At 47.6% G+C, this 23,194-nt stretch overlaps 1 protein-coding gene across 6 annotated transcripts in view; it reads right to left on the reverse strand.

Annotated features, from left to right (window-relative positions):
• LOC120959571 (muscle-specific protein 300 kDa) overlaps positions 1–23,194 on the reverse strand; it is an 85,150-nt gene that overhangs the window by 7,270 nt on the left and 54,686 nt on the right. For 5 of the 6 annotated variants that reach the window (XM_049608215.1, XM_049608216.1, XM_049608214.1 and 2 more), the window contains 4 exons: positions 8,659–15,271; positions 7,259–7,366; positions 7,006–7,167; positions 14–6,901 (listed from right to left, as the gene is read on the reverse strand). In XM_049608215.1, the coding sequence (XP_049464172.1) occupies positions 14–6,901; positions 7,006–7,167; positions 7,259–7,366; positions 8,659–15,271 (13,771 nt within the window). The remainder of the gene's footprint in view (positions 1–13; positions 6,902–7,005; positions 7,168–7,258; positions 7,367–8,658; positions 15,272–23,194) is intronic. The other variant, XM_049608220.1, reaches the window with a different exon arrangement.

The raw sequence follows: 23,194 nt of genomic DNA on the forward strand, positions 1-23,194 counted from the left end.
ATGATCCACTTACATCTAACCGTTCCGTAGCCTTCAGTAGTCGGTTGTAGTCGGCACTTTCCTGTAGCTGCAACAGCTCCATCATGAACTCCGTCTCCTGCACATGCTCCTGTATCATGTCGAGCTGCTTGTGGAACTTGTTCCACAGTGCCAAACGGTTGCGTAGCAGCGTCATCACCTCTTCCGAGCGGCGCTCCAGATCATTGTGCACGTTTTGTAGCGTCGACAGATCACGCTCGGTTTGTAGTGGCGACACGGACACCTTCAGGTTCATCGGCAGCGTGTGAAGCATCTGGCGCAAGCGCATCAACTCGTTCCAACAGGGTCCTAGTGCTTCTTGGCTTGTTTTGCAGTCCGCCAGAGCCTTCTCAATGGCCGATCGTTTACCATTAACGCTACCACTGCACTCATCCAGCACACGAGCAATATCTGCCAAGCGCTGCTCCTGAGCTGCAATGCCCTGCTCAATGTCTTCCAACCGACCGTAGAACGTTTCGGCCGCTTGCAGCTCATCCGTTATCTGGTGCAGCAAGAAGCGTGATCGCGTGAAGATCGCATTCACCTCCTCCGTGTCACAGTCGAGGGCGAGGGCAAACTGACTGACCAGCTCGGTATCGATCAGCTGGATACGCGTTTTGAGCGTGTGTATCCGCTCGATGTACAGGTACAGATCATCGTGGCTCTTCAGCACCGACTTGGTGCTGTCGAACTCGCGTGCAATCTCCTGCAGCTCCTGCTCGATGAATGCCAGCTTGTCGCTTGGTGGCGTACCTTCCGTTTTCATCGAGTCCGTAATGTCGCGCTGGATGTTGTCGATGCGGCTCGAGACGGCGTACCAGTTGTCGAGGAGCTGACCGTGCAGCTGTCGCTGTAGCTGTTCATCTGTCACAGGGATCGTATCCAGCGCACGATCGAATGTTTCGCAAGCGCTCTTGTACACCTTGTTGTTGAGCACCTCGTACTGGGCCTTAATTTCCCAGAACGTTCGCATATGATCGACCGATGTTTCGGACAGGTTCTTTTCGATCGTGATGTACGCTAGTCTGCCCTCGTTCTGATGGACCCAGTCACCCAGTCGGTCGGCGTGCACATTGTACTGATTCCAATGCGTCTTGAACTTGGTCAGCAGGCGCAGGTAGAGCGACACCTCTTCCTTTAGCTGCATCGCCACTACCAGCGCATCATTGCTTTCCTTCTCAACGATCGGGGCGGAGATCAGCTCCTGCATGCGGCGTGCCGTCTCATTGTGCGATCGCAATTTCGTCAAGTGATTGCCAATATCCTGGTCGAGCGACTCGTACATTGTAATGTACCGTTCGTAGTCCTGCGACGAGACATTACTCAGATCGGGCACACGCTGCTGAGCCACCTGAAGCCACTGCTGCTCCGCGACCATGTCCTTCTCGAGCACGGTCCAGCGCGATGCTGCCAGTGCAAGCTTACCAGCTCGATCAACAGCCCGCTCCAGGATCACCTTCGTACGATTGTACAGCGAAGAGTGCAGCTCGGCATACTTCTGACGCGTCAGTGGATCGAGGTTCGTTTCCAACGACTCCAGTATCGCCTTGCAGTGGTTCAGATTCACGAAGAACTTACGATAGCGTTGCATTTCCTCCTGCAGTTCCTCGAGCGAGTTCGTTACGATCTCGTTCTCGATAAACACTTCCGCGGTGGCGGTGATCTCCTGGAACTCGAGCAGCGTCTGCTCGTACTCTTCGGCAAGGCTGCCGAGTTGGATCAGCTTGTTGCTTTCCAGCACCAGCCCATTCTCCAACCTGCGCAGCTGATGGCCGATTTGTTCCATCTCACCCGCCAGCTTGCCATCGTCCTCCGATTTCAGCTCCCGACTGTTGTACTCGTTTGTGCACGCCGTTAGGGAGTTTTGTGCGACGCGACAGTTCATTTCAAACTCCCGAATCATGCATAGCTTGGTCGCGATGAACATGGTATCGTTCGCTACCAGATCACTGAAGGTTCCCTCAATTCCAGCGACGGTATTACTTAGGGAACGCACCTTACCGCTGATTGTCCGCAGCTCGGTAGCATTTGCATCCAGCTTCTGTTCTCCATCGGCTAGGGTTTGCTCTAATGCTTTTACCTGGCGCAGAAGATGGTTTAGGCACTCGTCTACCTCCTTGTTGGGACCGGTCTTAGAGCGCTGCACGTACGTAATTATCTTCACGATGTGCTCTTCGATGCGAATGAGTCGAATTTTGTACACCCTGTGTAGCTTCGCACGTTCCACCGACGATGGGCCGTCGGTGACGTTTGCCTGCGCAACACCTGTATCGAGATCTTCCAGCGACTTGACAACATTTTCCACGACATTGAAAAGGAGGTGCTGCTGTGCAGCTGGATTATTTTCATTCTCCTGCAATAGCTGCAGCACGTGCTGTAGATCGTCATTCGCGGCGCCCGTATCGTCCTCTTCCGTAGGTAAGCTTGTGGAGCAGATGATGGGATAAGCGTTACCTCGCTGGTCATCACCCTCCGCGGATGATACCGACGGGAATTTGATGCTCATCATCATTCGATTAATGTCCTGCCACGGGATGACGCGATTCTCGGCATAGTTTTGCTGCGACTTGATGATCGAGAAGCAATCGGACAGGCTCAGCTGCAGATTTTGACTTTGCAGCGTGTCCAGCGATTCGTTGATGGGACAGCTGACCATCGTAGATGGTTTCGCGGAACCAGCCATTGTGCTCTGCTCAACCGTACCGAAGCTAGGATCAATGTCAACCTGTATGTTCAAACCGACATCTCCCTGTCCATCGGCACTCTTGCCTTCCGTGATGATTGTTTTCGTCACCGTTACTGATTCACTTCCAACGGCACCAACCAACGGTACACCGGCAGCGCTCATGCTTGGTACAACCATCTGCGTACTAACTTCCACCTCGATCGGGATCGATTTGTCCTTGGATTTCTTCGATTTTTTCTTCTTGTCACGCTTGTTCTTGCTTTCTTTATCATCGTGCGTTGGCTCTACGACCTCCTCTGCAGCTGGCGCAGACTCTTGCTGCTTCGTCTGTGTGCTAATGGTGACAGTTTCGGTAATTTCCGTCACCGTCACTGGAGTGGTTTGAGCGTCCGATTCCATCGTAGGCACTTGCACGGTTTGCATATCAACGCTTTCCAAGGTTGGTGCCGAGGGTTGTGCGACTGTTTGAATAAGAATTTCATCCTGTATTTCGTACTTCGGAGAGACGGTGGATGGTTCTGCAACCGTCACATCGTGCATCGGGCTCGTCTGCATGGCAGTTTCCGTGGTAGATATAGGTTGTAAAACAGAAGATTGCACCTCAGCTGGAGATTCCGCCAACGGGGAGTTGGCACGGTCTTCCACACTCACCGTCTCCGTTTCCACATTCGCATCCTGCACCTCCGGGAAGCTTGTTTGTGCACTTTCGTCCGCCGTCTGAACATCTGCGCCCTCTTTCGGTGCCTCAGCATCTTCAGCAAAATGTACCGGGCTGGTTTGCATCGATGATGGTTTGTAGAGCGTCGCTGGATCAATCACTTCCTTCACGATCTGTCCCAAAATAGGACCAACGATTTCTTCCGCATTCTCGGCCTGCTGTTGAGTTTCCTTGGTTTCAATGGGAACGGTTTGATTGGCCATATCCACTGTATCGATCTCACGTGCAGCAGCGGGCGACTCCTCCACCGTGTCCGTTTGAGCTTCTTGTTGAATTAGCTCCACTGGTTGTGCGGTTTGCGTTTCAATCTCGGCCGCTTCTACAGCTGTGGTTTGGATTTCCTTCGTCTCCTGCTCGGTACCCTCCTGCTCGATCGTAAGCGGAGAGGTTTGCTGTGAGGTACGCTGAATCACTGGTTCTGGTGATGTCTGCATCGAACGTTGCTCCCAATCGATCGGTACCATCAACCGCTCGGAAGTGATCTTTTCGATTTCGACATCGACCGAATCGCTCCGTCCTGAAGCAAACTCAATCGGAGTAGTTTGCTGCTGCACATCCTCAGTATAGATCGCCTCAATCACCTCGGTTGGGACGACAATCTTCTCCTGAATCGTTATCGGCACCTCGATCATCGCCGGCTCGACTGCCTCTTCCAGCACGTTCACGGTGCTGACCTGTGGTTGATCTTCCTCCGTAAAGCTTTGGTACGAATCGAACCGCTGCTCGGATTCCTGGGCCACCGACAAACGTCCATCGGCAGGTGCAGCAGGTTTCGGCTCCGGTCCCGATTGATCGGTATTGCTAGCCTTTTCGTTTTCATTCTTGCCCTTCTTCTTTCTCTTGCGCTTCTTCTTGCTCTTATCGTCGTCATCGGGTTCTCCTTCAGCGGTAGCCGTTTTATCTGCCTCATATCCCGGATCAACTTCAACAGCCTTTAGACCGGAAATCTCTTCAAACTCCAGCGACTCTGGTGCGGCCGTCTGTTTGCCTTCCTCTTCAAGAGCTGCTCCAGTCGATGGTTTAATCTCGATCAAGCTCACACTGATCTTCTTCGTTTCGGTAGGATCAACGGTCATCGAAACTCGCAACGAAGAGCTTTGCGTTTCACCGATCGATGCAACCTGTACCTGTAGGTTCGTCTCATCATCGACCTGCTCCGGTGGCGCTGGTTGTTCTTGCTTCACCAGTGCCGTCTCAGCAGATGGTTCACTCGTTATCTCCTCAATTGTTGGTCGTTCAGGCGCATCCTCGCTTCCACCCTCGACCATAACATGCTCTACAATCGTGGTCACATGAGTCACCTTTTCAATCAGTACCGTTTCATCTTGATCATCGCCTGCAGTAGTTTCAAGCTGTTCAACCTCCACCGGAATTTCGATCACTTCTTCCGTTGTTGTCGTCTTGGTTATCACTACCGTTTCTACTATTGTAGTGCAGCTATCACTGTCCTCGATTGTATCGGTGGTACGCGTGATCGTTGTTTCCACCACAGGTTCGGAACTCAACGTAGTTGTCTCAATAATTTCCAGCGTTGGCTCGTCTGTCAAGGTAGGAGCTTCAACAATTACCGTTTCAATAGGCTCCAATTGCTTGCTTTCATCCTCAATCTTCACAACGATCGTTTCTACGGGAACTTCTGTAACTTGTGTTGGTACAGGAAGATCTTCCTTTACTTGAACCGTTTGTTCCAAAAGTTCACCAGTAGTATCAGCCGGCTCAGGCACACTCGACACGCTAATCACTCCTTCCATCACTATAGGAACCTCAATTTCCTGATTTCGATCTACTGCCACGTGTTCTAGCGTTGCTTCCTCCATCACTATTGGAACTATTGTTTCTTCCTCCTTCACTTCCTGAGGCTTCATAACATTCGGCTCTATCTCGATGTAATCAGAACCACGTTCGGGGCTGGTTGGCCATACTTGTTGTGCCTCTTCACTCTCTTGCCGTTGTACAGGCACTTCAACCGTTTCCTCCGTTCGCACATGTACCGGTGAGACCGGTATCGATCTTTCCGGAACGTTATCTACACACACATACTGCGACGGTGGCCAGATGTCTTCCAGCGACTCTACTGGCCTTTCGACCGGTACGCTTAATTCCCCGCCGGCTGTAAGTGGTTCGGTAAGGCTTAAGGAATCGATTGCAACAGTGGCATCGGTAGGAGCGGTAGCAGCAACAACTGCAGCAGCAGCAGCATCAATGCCTAATAGTGTACTACTGCTAGTTTGTGACTCAACGATAGAAGCAATCAACTCTACTGGTGCGATTTTTTGAGCATGTGAATCGAATACCTGTGACGGTTCGTCCGGCTGCTGTTGCTCGACAGCCTGCTCAGCCGTTATCAGTTTCTGCTCCAGCTGTTCCAGCACCTCCTCAACAACGGTTTGCGCCGTTTCCAGCACGGGCGAGTCGCTGACGGCAGGTGGTGAGCTAGCTTCTAACACTGGGTCTTCTTGCTGCTTCTGCTCGGTGCTCTGCTCTTCCAGCACAACGTCAACACCTTCAACGTCGACGACCACCCTACTTTCCTCAGCGGTTATTGCCGGTGCATCAGACTGCTCCGGTGCCAACTCGACTGAGGTTACAATCGAAGCCTTTCCTGTGATTGTTGACTCAATGGATTGGGCTGGCTGTACCACCTTGCGCAGAGTGATCTTCTTGGAGCCGTCCCGGTTTACCACAATCTCCGTCGTTGTCTCGTCTGGTTCGACAAACGTCGTCTCGAATTGGGTCGGAATGTTTTTCACCAGCAACTCCGAGGAACGTTCACTCTCTTTACCTTCGGCGGGTTGTGTGTACTTCGCTTCCACAACCACAGACTCTTCCAAGGGCTGGTCAGCTATACCCTGTGCTCGTGGTACATTGGAGATCTGCACAGTTTCCCGCCCGTTAACAACGGACTGTATGATCAGGATGTTATCGGTCGTGTGTTCGGGTGCGGGTTGTGTTTGCACAGATGATTCCTGAGTGGACACAGCAACCGTCGCAGGAACTTGCACTTCACTGCGCACTATATCAAGCGAAACGGGCACCGGTTCCATCGAAGCCAGCGGGCTCGTTTGACTTTCAATGTCTACGGTTTGCGGTTGTACCGTCTGCTCCACCGTAGCGGCAGGTTGCAAATGATCGGCCAGCCGCTGAATGTTATTTTCCAGTATTAAGGCCTTTTCGCGCAGGATACGTATCAGCAGGGTCAAATTTTCTCGCAACGTCACCGTCCGATCGCTCACGTCCTTGTACACCAGGTACGATTCCGTCTTGTCCAGCACATCGCGCAAGTACTGTTCCTTGGCGCGCAAATCGTTTAGCACAGCACTTTCCTGCTCTTTGCGTCGTCGCATTTCCTCCTCCGTGCTGCACTCGGTCACCTCCATAAGCTGTATGCTGGTACCCGAAAGCCATCGTTCGATTTCCTCCAACAGCTCGAGATAGTCCCGAATTTCCACCTTCCGCTGTTCGCGTTGCTTCAGTGTTTGCTGTAAAAAAGGGAGTAAAGCATAAAAAAGCATAAGAGCGATGTTATTTAACCGCTTGCCCAGTGCGGCTTTGCCGCGAGGGGACTACTATTTTGGGAACGAACCTGAATCTTTTCGAGGCCATTTTCCGCTCGCTGCCGTAATAGGTCGATTCGTTCGTCGATCTGTTCGACCGCTGCCCGGACGTGGCTGTCCGCGTTAACCGGCAGTGATCTCGCAATCGCATAGTTTTGCTGCTTATACTCGGCTAGGTTCGTTATCAGGATCTGCAAAGATAGAAATTATAACACCATTACATCATGTGCCTTTTTCATTGAAGTGATGAAATCACGCGAAATGCGTCACGTCACCCCATACCTGCAGACCCTTGATGAGATCGTTCACGTTGTCGTACGGCAGATTGTTCATCTCTAGTTCCGCACTGATCAGCGAGTCCAGAATACTTTCCACACTTTGCGCTAGTGCCTGTGGGGCGAAAACACACGAACGAAAACGGGTTAGCATTCGGGTGGCTCAGTTCGCGCACACTCGGCGTAAAAGTTGTTTTTTTTTGTAACAAAAAGAACTAAAGAACAAAACCATTAAAAAATAAACGTTACAAAACGTCACTAAAAAGGCAAACATTGCTTTCGAGTTTTTTTTTTGCTTCATTTGCGAAATAGAGATAGGGCGCGTATGTCTCTTTTTGCTTGTTTCTTCTGGCTTCAGCTTCCCTAAGGCACACCGAAAGAAAACAAAACTGCGCCGCACATCTGAAATTTTGCCTGCCTTGCGCCAGAAATAAACGACTGAAGGTCGTTCCAAAAATAGTCTAAACCAAATATCATAACACAACACAAAAACATTCAAAACACTGCATTAGAGAGACAGAGTTGGTAACATAATTGGACGAAACCTTTTGAGGTTTTCGTACCGTTTTCACGCATGCACCAATTGATTTAGACCGGCCGTTGCTTCCAATCGATATCGAAAAGAAGAATGATGAATTCAACACTTTTAAATTTCCGCACGTTTGACTGTATGCTACTTGAGATCTTATTCTTAACTAATCTTAAATATTTGTGCATTATTTCGAAACAGGAATAACGGGTTGGAGATAGTGATGAAAACTGATTCAGTAATGGGAAATGAAAAGTGGATGAATATGACAAAAAGTACTCGGGTCGTCTTTGTGTGGGATTAGAATTGATTGTGATTGAGCGCTACTGAGATACTTGGGTAAGAGAGCGGCAGGAAGAGCACGATACCATAATTTAGCCTTCTCGTAAACTTAGAACCTACTCGTAATGAGGTCACAGCGGCGGGATGGTTAAACGTGTCAAATATACAACATACTCTTTGGCTGGGTTACAGCACGATGATATCGATTGGGCAACGGGCAACACAACAACGCGTGTGATGATGTGTGATGAGATTTACTCTAGCCAATTAAGAGACCGCATCAAACATTGGTACCGGAAGATGTCGGTCTTTGTAAAAAAAAAATAACATTACACATACAACAAGCTTCAAGCCACACACGATTACGGTACGACCAATCTCTGATACAAAACTGGTACAAAAAGCATCAAATTTAAAAAAAAAACAAAAAGAGAAGTTACCAGCAAAAAAAAACAAAAACAAAAGAAAAGCAAATGAAAATGAAAACTGGGTGTGCGATCAAAAGCAAAAACGTAACAAACAAACACGTCACAACGATTAAAAACATATACAGCTAAAAGAACACTAACAACTACATCTACGAAGTACAACGTCACCTGTTTACTGTCTGTGCATTCAGCCACATTTTGTTTACTTAATTCTACGCTGTCCGTTGAACCTAAGGGAGTACCGGGGGTTGTTGGGGGAGAAGGAGCTAGGGATGGAGTGTTGGGTGTGGAAGGAAGAACGGGAGATTTGGAGTCGGGTACAGAGGATGGATCGCAAAGACTTGTGGTCGCGGTTTGCTGCAGGGATAGCTCTTCGCAGGGGATGTGAGGCATTGGTGTTGATGCTGTTGCTGTTGCTGTTGTTAGTACATTGTTAGTGGCTGCAGGGGCAGCTGTTGTTGTTACTGTTGCTGTTGGTGGTGTGTCGGCGACGATGCACGATGCACCGCTCGGTGCGACTTGCTGTTGCTCCTGGGCAACGCTAACCCGCGCAAATCGCTCCTCCGCCTGACTGTACAACGATCGATCAAGCCAAGATCTGTCCTGCCAAATGCAATAAAGCCCCTGCATGGACAGAGGTTGATCCTCGGTAGTGCAAGTGGGCTGTTCTGTTGTAACACTTTCAACCGAATGCATCTCTAAAGGCACATCGTGCAATGAACTTTCTTCCACTACGAATTCATCACCCGCCGTCTCGTTAGGTGGCAAAACAAACTGAGAATCGTGTTCGCTTAGACCTTGCTGTACGTCTTGCTGTTCTATCGTACTTTCCCGATCAACGGATTGGTCTACTACGCTAGCTGACTGATCATTTGCTTTAGGCAAAACAATGCTTTCTTCGACATGAACATCCATAACCTCCAACGACTCAATGGGACTGGAATCCGCTTTGAGCGTCATCTCATATTGGACAGTCTGGGCAATTTCTGTCACGTGAGGTCGAGGCTCGGCGGAAATTGAAATTTCCTGCACAACCAAGTAATCCTCCCTTACAACCGTCTCAGTGTCTAAATCTGTTATCTGAGCTTTCAGCGCACTACGATCATCCTTTTCTGGCCTTTGTGCAACAACTTCTGCGTACAGAAGTCCCGCCCGAGGAGTCGCGTCGCTATCGGACGGTGCAGGTCCTTGGCTGCCGAACTCGGGCTCATCCAGAGAGGCTGCTTGGGTACCTAGTTGCTTTTTCGACTTTTTCTTAGATTTCTTGGACTTCTTGGCAGCATTCTGTTCTACCTCCTGTGGTGCTGTATTAGAAACTGAGCTTGGGCTATCGTTTTGCTGTAGATCTTGAGGCACAATCGCTTCTTCTTCACGCTTTTCAATAGTTTCAGCGGGAAGAACATTAACATCCTGTACTTCCGCAATATCAATCACTTGAGAAACTGAGCTAGGACTATCGTGTTGCTGCAGATTATGCTTTTCAATAGTTTCGGAATGAAGAATAACAACTTCTTCAACTTCCACCATATCAATCACTTCAGAAACTGAGCTAGGGCTGTCGTTTTGCAGTAGATCTTGAGGCGCAATAACTTCTTCACGATTTTCAACTGTATCTACAGAAGGAACTAAAACTTCCTCAACTTCTGCCATATCAATCACTTCAAAATCATCCTCATCATTATCGACCTGTTCCAACTCAATCTTAACAACAGTTTTCGAGAAGGACACACGTCTTTCTGCTTGGGGCAAAATATCTGGACTCTCTTCGCGCAATGGTGCTTGTTCGGGTTTTTCACTTCCAATGGCTTCCGTTTCCTTGACGGATTCTGAGAATGGTACGTTTTGTAACACTTCCACCAAGGGGTCAAACTTAACGCGTTTATCTTCTTCTGGTTTTATCAGATTAGGACTGCCCACCAGCTCAACTACTTCAACTTTCATCGCGTTCGCTTCACTGATGGTTGTGGTAGAGATTTCCAAAGCTGAGCAAATGTTCTTTGCATCTCTGTCCGCTTGTACGTCTCGTTCAGTTTCTTTGCTAGACTCAGAAAACGGTACAGTGGGTAGTATCTCTACCTGATGGTCAAACTTTACCCTACGCTCACCACTGCCATCCTCTTCAGGTTGATCTTCAACAGGCTGTTCAATCTTCTCCTCTTCAGAGTGTTCTGTTACGCTAGATAGGCGCTTTATTTCCTTGACAGATTCAGAAAGTGGTACCAGTGGCACTATTGACACTTCCTCTACAAAATGTACATGCCGATGAGCATCGTCAGCGTGCTCCACCGCCACTGGTTCCATTATCTCCAGTGTTAGCGATGATGGCTTGTGTGCGTGATGCTCTAGAAGGTGTTCAATTTCTTTTGGTGATTCCGATAACGGTACCTCCTTAAGAATCTCAATTTCCCCAGAGAATTTGACATGTTTTTCCCGATCGGAAATGGATTGCGTTTCGGTGTTTACAACCAATTCAACAAACTCCTTGTTTTCATGAACATGCTCCTGAAGGTGAGCAATTTCTTTAGGAGATTCCGACAGTGGAACTGCTGCTTCAATAGTCTTTAACGAAGATTGTTCATCTGGCTCAACGTCGGGCGACTCATCGCTGGAAGCATGTTTCAAAGGCTTCTTCTTCTGCTTTTTCTTGCTTTTATTCGCCCTAGAAGTAGAATCTTCGGGTTGAGGCTGTACGTCTTCCTTTACCGGTACTACCAATGAATCCAATTCGGTATTATCCGGCATAATTGCTTCAACACTTACAATGTTTGTTTCAACAACAGTTTCAACAACAGTTTCAACAACCGATTCAGGCAAAGGTTGATCAACGATCTCGGATCTTGTCGCCTTAGATTTCTTGGATACTCGTTCAGTTGTGGTGTCAACATTTTCTGAAACAGAATCTGTATCCTCTGCCTTTTCTTGTAGTTGTTCGTCCGAAACTACTGGCACGGATGAAGGCAGTTGTTGTTCTACAATAGTAACAACTTCTTGGACAACCTTCGGTACATCTTGTGTAATTTGTACCTGGATTTCTCCAATAGTCGAGTCACCACTAACTTCCGGCTCAACGTCCGGGGACTCATCGCTGGAAGCATGTTTCAAAGGCTTCTTCTTCTGCTTTTTCTTGGTTTTCTTCACCCTAGAATTAGCATCTTCAGGCTGAGATCGTACGATTTCGTTGTCGGATACTACCAAAGAATCTGATTCGGTATCATCTGTCTTAGTTGCTTCAACACTTGCAATGTTTGTTTCAACAACAGATTGACCAACCGATTCAGGTTGATCAACGATCTCGGATCCTGTTTTCTTAGATTTCTTAGACTTTTTGGATTTTCGGTCAGTTGTGGTGTCAACATTTTCCGAAACAGGATCTGAATCCCTAGTCTTCTCCTGTACTGTTTCGTTCAAAACTTTTGGCGCAGATGAAGGCAGTTGTTGTTCTACAATTGTAACGACCTCTTGGACAACCTTCGGTACATCCTGCGTAATTATTGCCTGAGTTTCTTCAATAGTTAACTCACTAACTTGAGCAGAACTTTGCTCAAATTGGTCAGTTTGTTGGGGTACAATTTCTGTATCTTCCGACATTGCCGTAGATGTCATTATAATCTGTTCCGTAACAACTGTAGTTTGTTGGGATTTAGCCTGTTTCTTCTTTTTGTTGGATTTCTTTTCTTCCTTCTTATTCAACTCGGAAGCCGGTGCATCAAAATCATGCTCCGTAACTGGAAGAATAACCTCCATCGCTTGAGCAATCTTCTCCGGTGTTGTACTAACAACGTATTGGACATCGGATTGAGCTGCAGCAGATTGTGATTCCAAAGCTTCTCTCTCTCGCTTAAGATTTTGAGCCACAACTTCAGCGTAAAGTGGACCAGTTTTCCAAATGTTCGCCTCTACAGCGGGGGTAGTTTCATCCTGCTTTGGTTGATCCAATTCTGAAGTTGGTGCCGCATCTTTCGCAGAGCTAGTAGCCTCAGCTACTACTTGAGCCTGTTTCTTTTGCTTTTTCTTCTTCTTGTTTGTTTCACGTTTAGCTGAGTCGTTCTGTTTGTCCTGATCGATTGCTTGAGAATCCTCCACTGGTTGATTCGACGTTTCACCCAACGCAATGGGTTCACTCTTGCTTAGTTCTTCTTCTGAGGGAATGACACCAGCATTGCTAGCAGTGCTACTGTCTGCCATGTCGTCCTCAACCATATCAGCCCAAGACATACTTGACTTGACCATACTTCCGTAACTCTTGTTGCTTTCAATGAAAGTTTGCAGATCTGTTTCGCTACTTAGCTCAACTTCAACAAAACTCTCGTTACGAGATATTGTCTTATCCGTGGAACTTACAGCCTTGGACACTACTGGTTCAATATCTTCTTCTATTGACACGTCCGAAGACAGTGTCTTATTCTTTTGTAGCTCCAGAAGTCTTCTGCGTTCCGCTTCCCTGCCCGCTACTACCTCAGCATACGTTTTCTTGCCCTTCATTTGTTCCCACACGTTTGGTACCGGTGCCTGAGGTTCTTCAGTTTTGGATGTAATAATAACTGTGTCGGTAGAATCCTTCGAAGCCCCCGCATCTTGTGGTAACTGTTTCGTCTTTTTAGCCTGTTTCTTTTCTTTCTTCCGTTTTTCTTTTCGTTCATCCGTTCCTTTCTGGGGAATGTTTACTTGAACAAGCAGCTTGCCTTCGACTACAACTTCTCCAGCATCTTGATCCGGTGAGGATGCGACATCTACCACACCCTCATTCGATTCAATGCTAGAAACCATCAGTTCAATGTCTTCCGCAGCCACATTCTTTTGCAGTGGTATGCTAATGAACGATATCTCTGGCTTACTGATAACCGAAGCCATGCTTGAATCAAACGCATCCGATCTCGATACATCTACGCTACTGATGGATTCGTCACCCAGGTCTTCGTGTACTGTGGGTTGTTTAGTTTCTGCTACTGACAGCTCAATCACAAACTGTTGAACGTTCTCAGAGTGCAGTGAAGATTCCATCTGCTCTACCACCTCTACTGTAGTAACAGCAGCAATTGCTTCCTGTTCTTGTGTGTTCCTTTCAATCGAAATCGGTCGTAACAGCTTCGAGAGTTCTTCTGGTGGTTTTTCATAAACTGTTGTTTCTTCTGAAGCATCTTTTGGTGAAACTAACTCTGCCTTTGACAAAGCCGACAGTCTCAAAAGTTCCTGTTCTTCACTGTCTATACATGGTACTTGCTCCGTTTGTTGTTCTGTTATTACTGCTTGTTCGACTGTAACCTCAGACTCTGCTGTTTCTGCCTTAGACATAGCTGCAAGCCTCCTAAGCTCTTGTTCTTCGCTGTCAGGAGCTTGTACTTCTTCAAAAGATTCATCGCTTACTGCCACTTCTGTAACAGTAACCTCCGAAACAATTGGTTCTAATGTTTCGATGTTGGTCATTACTGACCGTTTCAAAAGTTCCTGTTCCTCACTGTCAGGATAGGACACTTCTTCTACCAGTTTATCACTTACGATCACCACTTCAGTTACAGTCTTAGACACAACTGTCACCAAAGTTTCCGTCTTTTGTATGAACTCTTCTCCCTCTGAAGTTTCTACCATCGATTTCTCGATAACTTGTACTTCTTCAGTTGTTGGTTCAGGCATACCGGAATCCATATCATCCGTTTTCGATACTGCTGAAAGACCTAACAGTTCCTGTTCTTCCGTGTCTGGGATTGATGCTTCTATCATCTCAGTTACTACCACGATTTCAGTAGTAATTTCAGACACAACTGGTTGTAAGTCTTCTGTCGTTACAGTTGGCTCAACAGTTTCTGCCTTAGACATAGCCGAAAGTCTCAGCAGTTGTTGCTCTTCGCTATCTGGAACTACTTCCACTGGTACGTGGCTTACTACCACTCCAGCAACATCAGACTCAGACAAAACTGATTCTAAAGCTTCTGCCTTCGACATAACTGAGCGATTCAAAGTTTCTTGTTCTTCATCGTAAGGAAGCAAAGCTTCTTCCACCGTATTCTCACATACCAACACTTCTTCAGTGGTAGTCAGAGATACAACCTGTTGGAAACCTTCTGTGTTTGATAAACTTGGCAAGCTTGTATCCTCCTGTTCTTTGCTAACTGTTACTTCCTCAACAGTAGTCTCTGGGGCGATTGTTACAAAAGCATCGGCCTTTGATGCTGCCGCAAGTCTCAAGAGCTCTTGTTCTTCACTGTCAAGGCATGGAACATGTTCCAATGGAGTACCAGCTACTTCTTCGATAGTGCTTTCAGCCAAAGATTGTTCTAAATCTTCCGCCTTTGATACCGTCGCAAGTCTCAACAGTTCTTGCTCTTCTCTGTCAACGCACGGAATATCATCCGAAGAAGTTTTACTTACTACCAACTCTTCAGCAGCATTTTTAGGCACAGCTGGTTCTAAATTAGGTGCGTTTGATGCTGCTGAGAGTCTCAAAAGCTCTTGCTCTTCACTGTCTTGACAAGGTACAGGTTCTTCAGTAACAACTGGTTCGAAAGCTTCGGCCGTTGAAGCAGCTGTGAGTCTCAAAAGCTCTTGCTCTTTACTATCTACGCAAGAAACATCTTCCGAAGGAGCTTCTTTTACTGCCAATACATCAGATTCAGGCATAACAGGCTCTAAAATGTCTGCTTTTGAAGCTGCCGATAGTCTCATCAGCTCCTGCTCCTCAGTATTAGGAACTTCTTCCAGTATAGCCTTGACTACTCTCATTGCTTCAGTGATGTTTTCAGAGACAACTGGTTCTAAATCTCCTGCCTTTGAAGCAGCCGAGAGTCTCAAAAGCTCTTGCTCTTCACTGTCAACACCTGGAGCATCCTCTGAAGGAGCTTGTTCAGCTATGATTTCTTCAGCAGCAATTTCAGATATAACAGATTCAAAATCTTCTGCCTTTGAAGCTGCCGACAGTCTCAATAGCTCTTGCTCCTCACTACTTGGAGAAGTAGTTTCTTCCAATGTAGTCACAGTTGTTTCTAAATCTCCTGTCTTTGAAGCAGCCGAGAGTCTCAAAAGCTCTTGTTCTTCACTGTCTAGACATGGCTTCTTACTTTCTGCCGAAGTGGTGGCAGCAGTTGTTTCAAGCACAACTAATTCCGGAGCTTCGTCTATTGAGTCCTTCAAAAGCTCTTGTATTTCATTGTCTTTTGGCGATACAGTTTCTTCTAATAACTTATCTTCAATCAAAACAGAATCCTCTGTCTTTGGATTTTCAATCTGCTTTTGCAAAACGTATTTCCTTTCACATTCCCGCAACAGAAGTGTATCATAAAATGAAACCGGTTCAACTGACATTGCTGTTAATCTTAACAGCTTCTGTTCTTCGGCAGATGGATACAAATCATCTGTGGCTTCCTTCAACGGTTTGTCACATACTTCCACCTCATGTACAGCAGGCTTAGATGCTGCTGCCATCAATTCTTCCTCCTTTGACATGGCTGAACGCCTCAAAAGCTCTTGCTCTTCGCTATCCTGTGGTGTTACTTTTTCAACATCTTCAGGTGGAAGATCACCGATCAAAACAGAAATTTCAGTTTCCTTCTTCGAATTTTCATTCTGTTTTTGAAGTACATATTTGCTCTCACCTTCACGCAGTGAAAAGTTATCATGAGCAGACATCGATTCAAAGAACAAAGCATTCCTCAACTCTTCTTCCCTTGATTTTTGTATCCTAGCTTCTTTTAGAAGATTTGCCACCTGTTCAGGCTTTTCTTCAGCCACTATTTCAATACTTTGTTGCTCAATTATACGCTCCTCAGATGAAGATTTTTCTTCAGTTTCGATTGAAGTGACGATTGTAGTAACAGTAGTTACAGAAGAAGTTTGCGTTATCGTTTCACGTTGTTCCGTTGCTGAAGGCGACGGTTCAACGTTTTCTTCTAAAAGCGCAACAACATTTTCCGTACGATCAGTCTCAGAATCCTTAACCATTTCGATAGTCCTTAGCCTTTCATAACTCAACTCAGCCTCTCTTAACTGCCAATTATTAATCATTGATTGGCTCAAGGTTTTCATCACTTCGAATTGGTCAATCAACTTGGATGACTGTTCAGGTTTTTCAGGCGAAACAGTTTCCTCAACATAAAGTGCCTCAGCAGGTGTATCGCAAGGTATGAATGTTTCAGTTACTACCTCTTCTGCTTGGGCCTTTGCTTCTCTTGCATCTAACTTCTGGTAGCTATTCTCAGCATCGCGCAGTTGCCACATGCTCAAGTAGGACTGTTCTAAGGTACGATAGATTTCCGCAAGCTCCCTGTCACTCTTGTTGCTCGGCAACGATGAGTCTTTCGTATCTGTTACATTGCTTTCAACATTTTTCTCCCCAACAGCAGCTTGATCAACGACTCCTGCTTCCTTGCGTGGAGTTGATTCATCTGTAACTTGTTCCCCTCCCTCATTGTCGATCGATTGTACCTCAAAGTTTTGAATGTAATGCCGCTCTGTATCATGATACTGCCAATAATCTTGCCCGCTGGCCGAACCAAGCGGACTGTCCGGCACAGCCACCTGGCCAATCGAAACATTCGCATAAGGTCCCACCACTACTTCACTGGTTGCAATTCCCAACGACTCAGTTTGTTTTGCCACCTCAACCGACGACGCATCGTCCTGTCGGAACGATTCCTGGCACATCTCACGCACTACCCGCTCTTCGTCACCTTCACTTTCTTCAAGTACGATCATTGTCCTAGTTTCGATCAATTGCTCTCCCATACTACGATCCGTCTCCGACAGCATCGAACTGTCCAATATCGATTGCTCTGCTGGCATTGCACTGCTAATGTCGGGTTCAGTTTCACTAACTACAGTCACGTCTACCACACTGCATTCATCATCTGCACCCCTCTCGATCGCGATCCTCTCCACCATCACTTCATCGCCCATGCTGCGATCCGCTTCCGAATAGCAAACCGACACGTCCACCGTCGGTTCACCTCTGGTAACGACCGTTTTCACGCTCTGCTCAACAACCGTCGGGCCAGTGTAGATTTCACTAATTTCTTCCTGCTCCTCCGACTGCATGTACGTGATCGTCGTCGTGCGATACATTACAGAGGTGGTGGTTGTGGTGTACACCTCCTGGCTAGACGATTCCGTATGCTCAGCAACGGTGACCGTATCAGATACCGCCACGTCCGATTGCTGGGCCTCCGTAGCCACTACCATGCCCGACGCCACATCCGTACACTCCGGTAATGATGCTTCCTTTTCCAACACATCCACCGATTGCGTTTCGTACACAATCGAAGGCGAAATGTCCAGCATCGATACCTCCGTTGCTACCTGTTCGATCTGTACATCGTCATGCACCAGCTCACCGTCCACCCTGACAAACTCTTCCTTTGGTGTTTCTTGCACGATCGGTTCCAGCGGCACAACGTCTGGCTTTACGTCCGGAAGGGATACTTTCTCCACCTTCGACGCAACGATTCTGGGCAGCTCCATTTTTATATGCGAAACCGGCTGCAGCAACACTTCCTCGTGCGTTATCATGGAGATCTTCTGACGGTTATCGCGCCACTTGGAGTTGATCACAATCCTTTGCACGGGATCATTATTTTCCTTGCCTGCATCAATTTCCATACCCTCCTGCTTGATCGTATCATTCGATTCCGATGTCTTCGTGCTGACATTCGCCGTTGTGCTAGATACGGTAGATTCAACTGCCGTTGCCGATTTTTCCTCTTTGCCACCCAACATATCCGCATCCGAAGGAATGCTTTCCAGCTGTGGCTTAAATTTGCCCTCCTTCATCCGTCCTCCCTTACCATCGGTGCGTTCTACCACTTCCGTGCGCTTCACCGGCGATCGTGGCACAAAATCGTAATCTTCAAACACCAGATTGCTGCGGAACTCTTGCACACTTCTCACTGGGCTTTCGGGAACACTCACAACAAATGCTTCCTCCGTAGAAGACGCATTTGTTTCGCTAACAGCCTGTTCCGATTCGTTTGCGCTAGTAAGTGATTTCTGCCGATCAAAGTTAATGCCCACAATGATTGTTTCAATCTGCTCCTTTGTAATAGTGCTCATACCCGGTGAGGTTTGATCGCGCGTTCGCGGCTCCGGTACAGGCTGCTCTTGTACTACTGCCTGCTCTTCGGCTTCAAATACTTTTCGCTCTGCCTCGAGGAAAGCAGCCATGTTTGCTGCATCAGATTTTTTTATTTTCTTAAACTTGTCCTTCTGCTTTTTCTTTGGACTCTTTCCGACGGGTAGTACAGGTGCTGCAGGTTGAGAAGGCAATACATTTTCAGTACTTGAGACTGCAATTTCATTCTGTGGGACACGTTCTTCGGGCTTAGGAGTTGGAGATTCAATGCTGGATGTAGCTCGTTCGTCAGGTGTTTGCTCGATCACGGCTTCGATCGTTTTAGATGCCAATGATGCATCTCTTGCATTCACAAGAACTACCTCCTCCGTTGGCAATTCAACGGTAACGGATGTTGAAGTCGTATCAGCATTCGGTGTACTCATTTCTGCCAGAAACGATTCTTCTCTTGCGGTCATTAAAGCTATTTCCTCTGCTGAAGGTGAAATAGGAACGGTATCTGCGGTAGGTTTACCAATCAGTTCTGTAGGTTCTACTACACTCATTTCAGTCAAAAATGATTCTTCTCGTGCACTCATGAGAGCCACTTCCTCTGCTGAAGGTGCCATGGAAATCGGATCTTGTGATGATTCCAACACAACATCTGATTCCGTCACAGTAACAGGAGCACTCATCTCAGCTAGGAATGATTCTTCTCTTGCATTCATAATGGCTATTTCTTCAGTCGAAACAACGACAGACATAGCCCCATCGACCGTTTTAGCATCTGTATCATGTTTCACATCAGAATGCTGACCACTCATTTCAGCCAAAAATGATTCCTCACGAGCACTCATTAGATCTATTTCTTCAGCTGATGGTCCAGCAGGCATGAATTCTTCTTTGGGCATCGTTTGAATGTGTACGTCAGTAGTTGGAGCTGGTCCACTCATCTCGACCAAAAATGACTCCTCACGAGCATTCATTAGAGCAATTTCTTCGGATGAAACTTCAATCTGAGCAGAACACTCTGGTACTTGAGGGACATCCGGTTCAGAAGCACTCATCTCGGACAAGAACGATTCCTCACGTGCATTCATGAGAGCTATTTCCTTCGAAGAAGATTCAATTGGAAGGGAAGGCTGCTGTACATCGTGTTCGATCGTCGTTTCCTCATGAACCATCTTGCCACTCATCTCAGCCAAGAAAGCTTCTTCTCTAGCGTTCATCAATGCTATTTCCTCTGACGAGAGTTGACCTGGAGCTACAGTTTGTTGCCCTTCTGGCTCATCTTCGACTTCTACCTTCGTAACAGAGCCACTCATTTCAACCAGGAAAGCTTCCTCTCTTGCATTCATAACAGCAATTTCGTCAACCAAAGGTCTTATCGCCGCTTGATCTGCATTGGTAATCGGAACGTTGGAAGCAACTGGACCACTCATATCAGCCAAAAATGATTCTTCTCTCGCTTTCATGAGTTCTACCTCTTCTGCTGACGGTGTAACTGATGACTTAATATCTTCCGATGTACATTCTACGATCGTTTTAGTAACCGATGCAGCATCTCCCTTGGGAGCATTAGCTTCTTCTCCAGCATGACTCTCTGCTTCAACAGTTTCTGTTAGCATCGATCTCACAAATTCCGTTCGCTTTTGTTCAATGACCTTTCGATTGCTAGAGGGCACATCGTGCTGTTCATCGGTCGACTTATCAGACTTCTTGGGTTGCTTCTTGCCCTTGCTCTTCTTCTTCGTCGGGGGACACCAAGATTCGCTTTCGTTTGCCACACTCTCTACAGGTGGTTTGGCAGCTACGTGCGACTTCTTCTGATCTACAACCTCCATCGTTGAAGCTACATGCTCCTCATTCCCACCTTCAGCATTCGATTGCTCAATATGCAAGGAGCTTGTATACGTTTTGGAACTGCCTTCTTTTACGTTTGACTGATGTTCCACCACGATCTCTTCCTGCCGAGTTTCGGTAATGGTGGTAAACGATACCTCTGACCGATGATAGCTGACGGTTTCGGTGTGCTGCTGCACGCGCTCTTCAACTTCACGCCTATCGATCGTTACGCATGGTTGAGCGATTTGTATGGATTCTTCCGTCAGCATGACAGGATTCGGCACAAACTCAGCAGAATGAACTGGAATTTCAGATTCCTTCACCACACCACTTCCTTCACCAAGCAGCAGCTCTATCTGCTTGCTGTAACTCTCCAGCGATTCCATCCCTTCCACTCCAACACCCTTCAGTTCGATCGACGTAACCGTCAGTGGTTCATCCAGCGGGCGCAGCTCCACCACAGACACATTCTTCTCCTTCGGGGAAACTATCTCCACCGTCGATATGTTCTGTTCCACCGTCGTCACCGGCTCACTTGCACTAATATCCAGCAGCTTGTGGGTGGTGGTGGTTTTGTTACGCTTCTTCGCACTCTTGCGCACCTGCTGTCGGCGCTGACCCGATTCTTCCTCGAGCCGGATCTGCGTCACGTAATGTTCCTGCTGCTTTTGCTCCACTTTCTGTTCGACCGCTTGCACCGGTTCGTTTACATTGATGGTTATTTTCGTCTCAGCACTGGCAACCACTTCCGGCTGATCGGTCAGATTCACTATGGACACTGTTTTCATGGGGCTAGTCGATTGGCGGGCCGCAGCAATTTCGGACCTATTCACATTGATCTCCGTCACAAACACTTGCTTCTCTTCCTTTACGCCCACATCAACACTTTCCATCGACTTTGGTGGCAGCAGCTTGTCATCCTTGCTTTGTATCTGCTTGATCTTGCCCTTCTTCGCCTTTCTGTAGCTGATCGTTTCGGATCGTTCACTCTGTTCGGATGGTATCACCAATTCGGATGCTTTCGCGGGTGGAGCAGTCACTACGTCACGCGGCTTCTTGAACGCTGGTTCGGGTTTCGGAGTCACACTCTGCTGAACGGCCGGTCTCTTCACCATTCGCTCGCTTGTCGTTGATGATGCATTGCTTCGTGCGGAGGATGATCTTGGGTGCGCTTTGCCGCCACGGGGCGTCTGCTGCACCTGACTAGAGGCTGCCGCTAGAGGTTCGTTATGTACAATATTTACACGCGTTACGGCTTCCGGCCGGTTGCGGCGGTTGCGTGAGTTTGAACGGGAACGGTTTGCGTAGGATTGTGGTAAGCCAAGGCGAGTGGAGGTACCGAACTGTTGTTGTTGCTGCTGCTGCTGATGTTGCTGCTGATAACTATCACTCCATGACATCTGCTGGAATTGTTGCTGCTGCTGTTGTTGTTGCTGCTGTTGCTGAAGACGGTATTGATTAGATGCGGCAATTTCTTTCAACACTTCGGCGTACGTCTTATTCCCGAAGGACCACACCGACACGGGTCCTGCTGCAGCGATGTTCGATACTTCGGTTTGCGTCATTTGGGGCGTCTCGTTCGCTGTGCTCGTCACCATAACCACCGGCTGGAGCGAAGTAGCTCCAACGATGGTGGTCACATTGACAGCACTGGAGCTCACTGAATCGGTGAGTGTTTCAGCCGGACGGGACGGTTGTTGTTTGGGTGGCATGGTAGGTGGTCTACGGGATCGGCGCTCTTCCTGTGGAGGATCTCTTGCAGTGGGTTCATTGGCAGGCACCACGGGCTTACCGGCCCCCACGAGCTGTACTACAGTAGGGCCCGGTTGGTGGTACTGGTGAGCGGGATCGATCGTTTGGGGTTCGGGAGTCTTGATCGAGATGCTGGTAACATTGCGTGGCTGCGGCGAGTGGCTTTCTGTCGTCGTCATGTGTTGCGTTTGCGCGAGTCCTCGCTGGCGCTGACGACGCAGCCCGGCAACGATTTCCGCGTACGTCAGATCGTCGCCCGACCTGCTCCAGGCGGACGGCTGGACCGGAGTAGTAGTCGTGGTAGTAACCACCACCACACTACTACCGCCAGCCACCGTCGGCCGGGCAAGTTCCGTCGTCATCGATGGTGCGCTCTCTTCCTGATCGCAACACTCTACGCTCCAATCGTACGGCATCGAACGGTCCTGAGTGATGGAATTTGCATTTTATTTTTCGAGGAATTTTGGGTAATTTGGTAGTTGGAGAATAAGGGCACGGAATGTTTTTTTTTTTTTTGTTGAGCAGATGATGAAGAGGCTTGACTTGACGTTTTGTTTAGATGAGTTTCAGTAGGGCGGAGAAATAGATATAGAGCAAAAGAGAGGGGGATACAGACAGAGAGGAAGGAGAGAGAGAGAGATAAACAGTCGTCTCGAAACGGATATTCTATATTCCCAGAATGACGTACAGAAGAGAATGGCCTAATCAACTTGAGCTGAGCTTAAAATATATTGAAGACAAATTGAGGATCGTCTTGCGTTCTTTCTTTTACTGTACAACCATACAGCAAGGCCACAGGCCCAGTTGAATGACTGAGAAGACCTCTGCGAGGTACAGTTGCGATTAAAAAACTTTATTTTACCACTTGAGGGTACGCACGCAAAGACACAAAAAAACTCAAACAGTTACTATGCTATGATAAATACAAATAATTGACAGCTATCTAGTTCTGTCACTCCCACGGATTGGAACAACAACCCCACACCGGGATTGCATGCTACAATCACGCGGTTTACGCTTATTCAAATGTATATCGGCGTACGTGTGTGCGTTACAGCAACGCGATACAACAGG

The sequence above is a fragment of the Anopheles coluzzii genome, chromosome 3 (assembly GCF_943734685.1).
Source record: "Anopheles coluzzii chromosome 3, AcolN3, whole genome shotgun sequence".
NCBI classification, from domain to species: Eukaryota; Metazoa; Arthropoda; class Insecta; order Diptera; family Culicidae; genus Anopheles; species Anopheles coluzzii.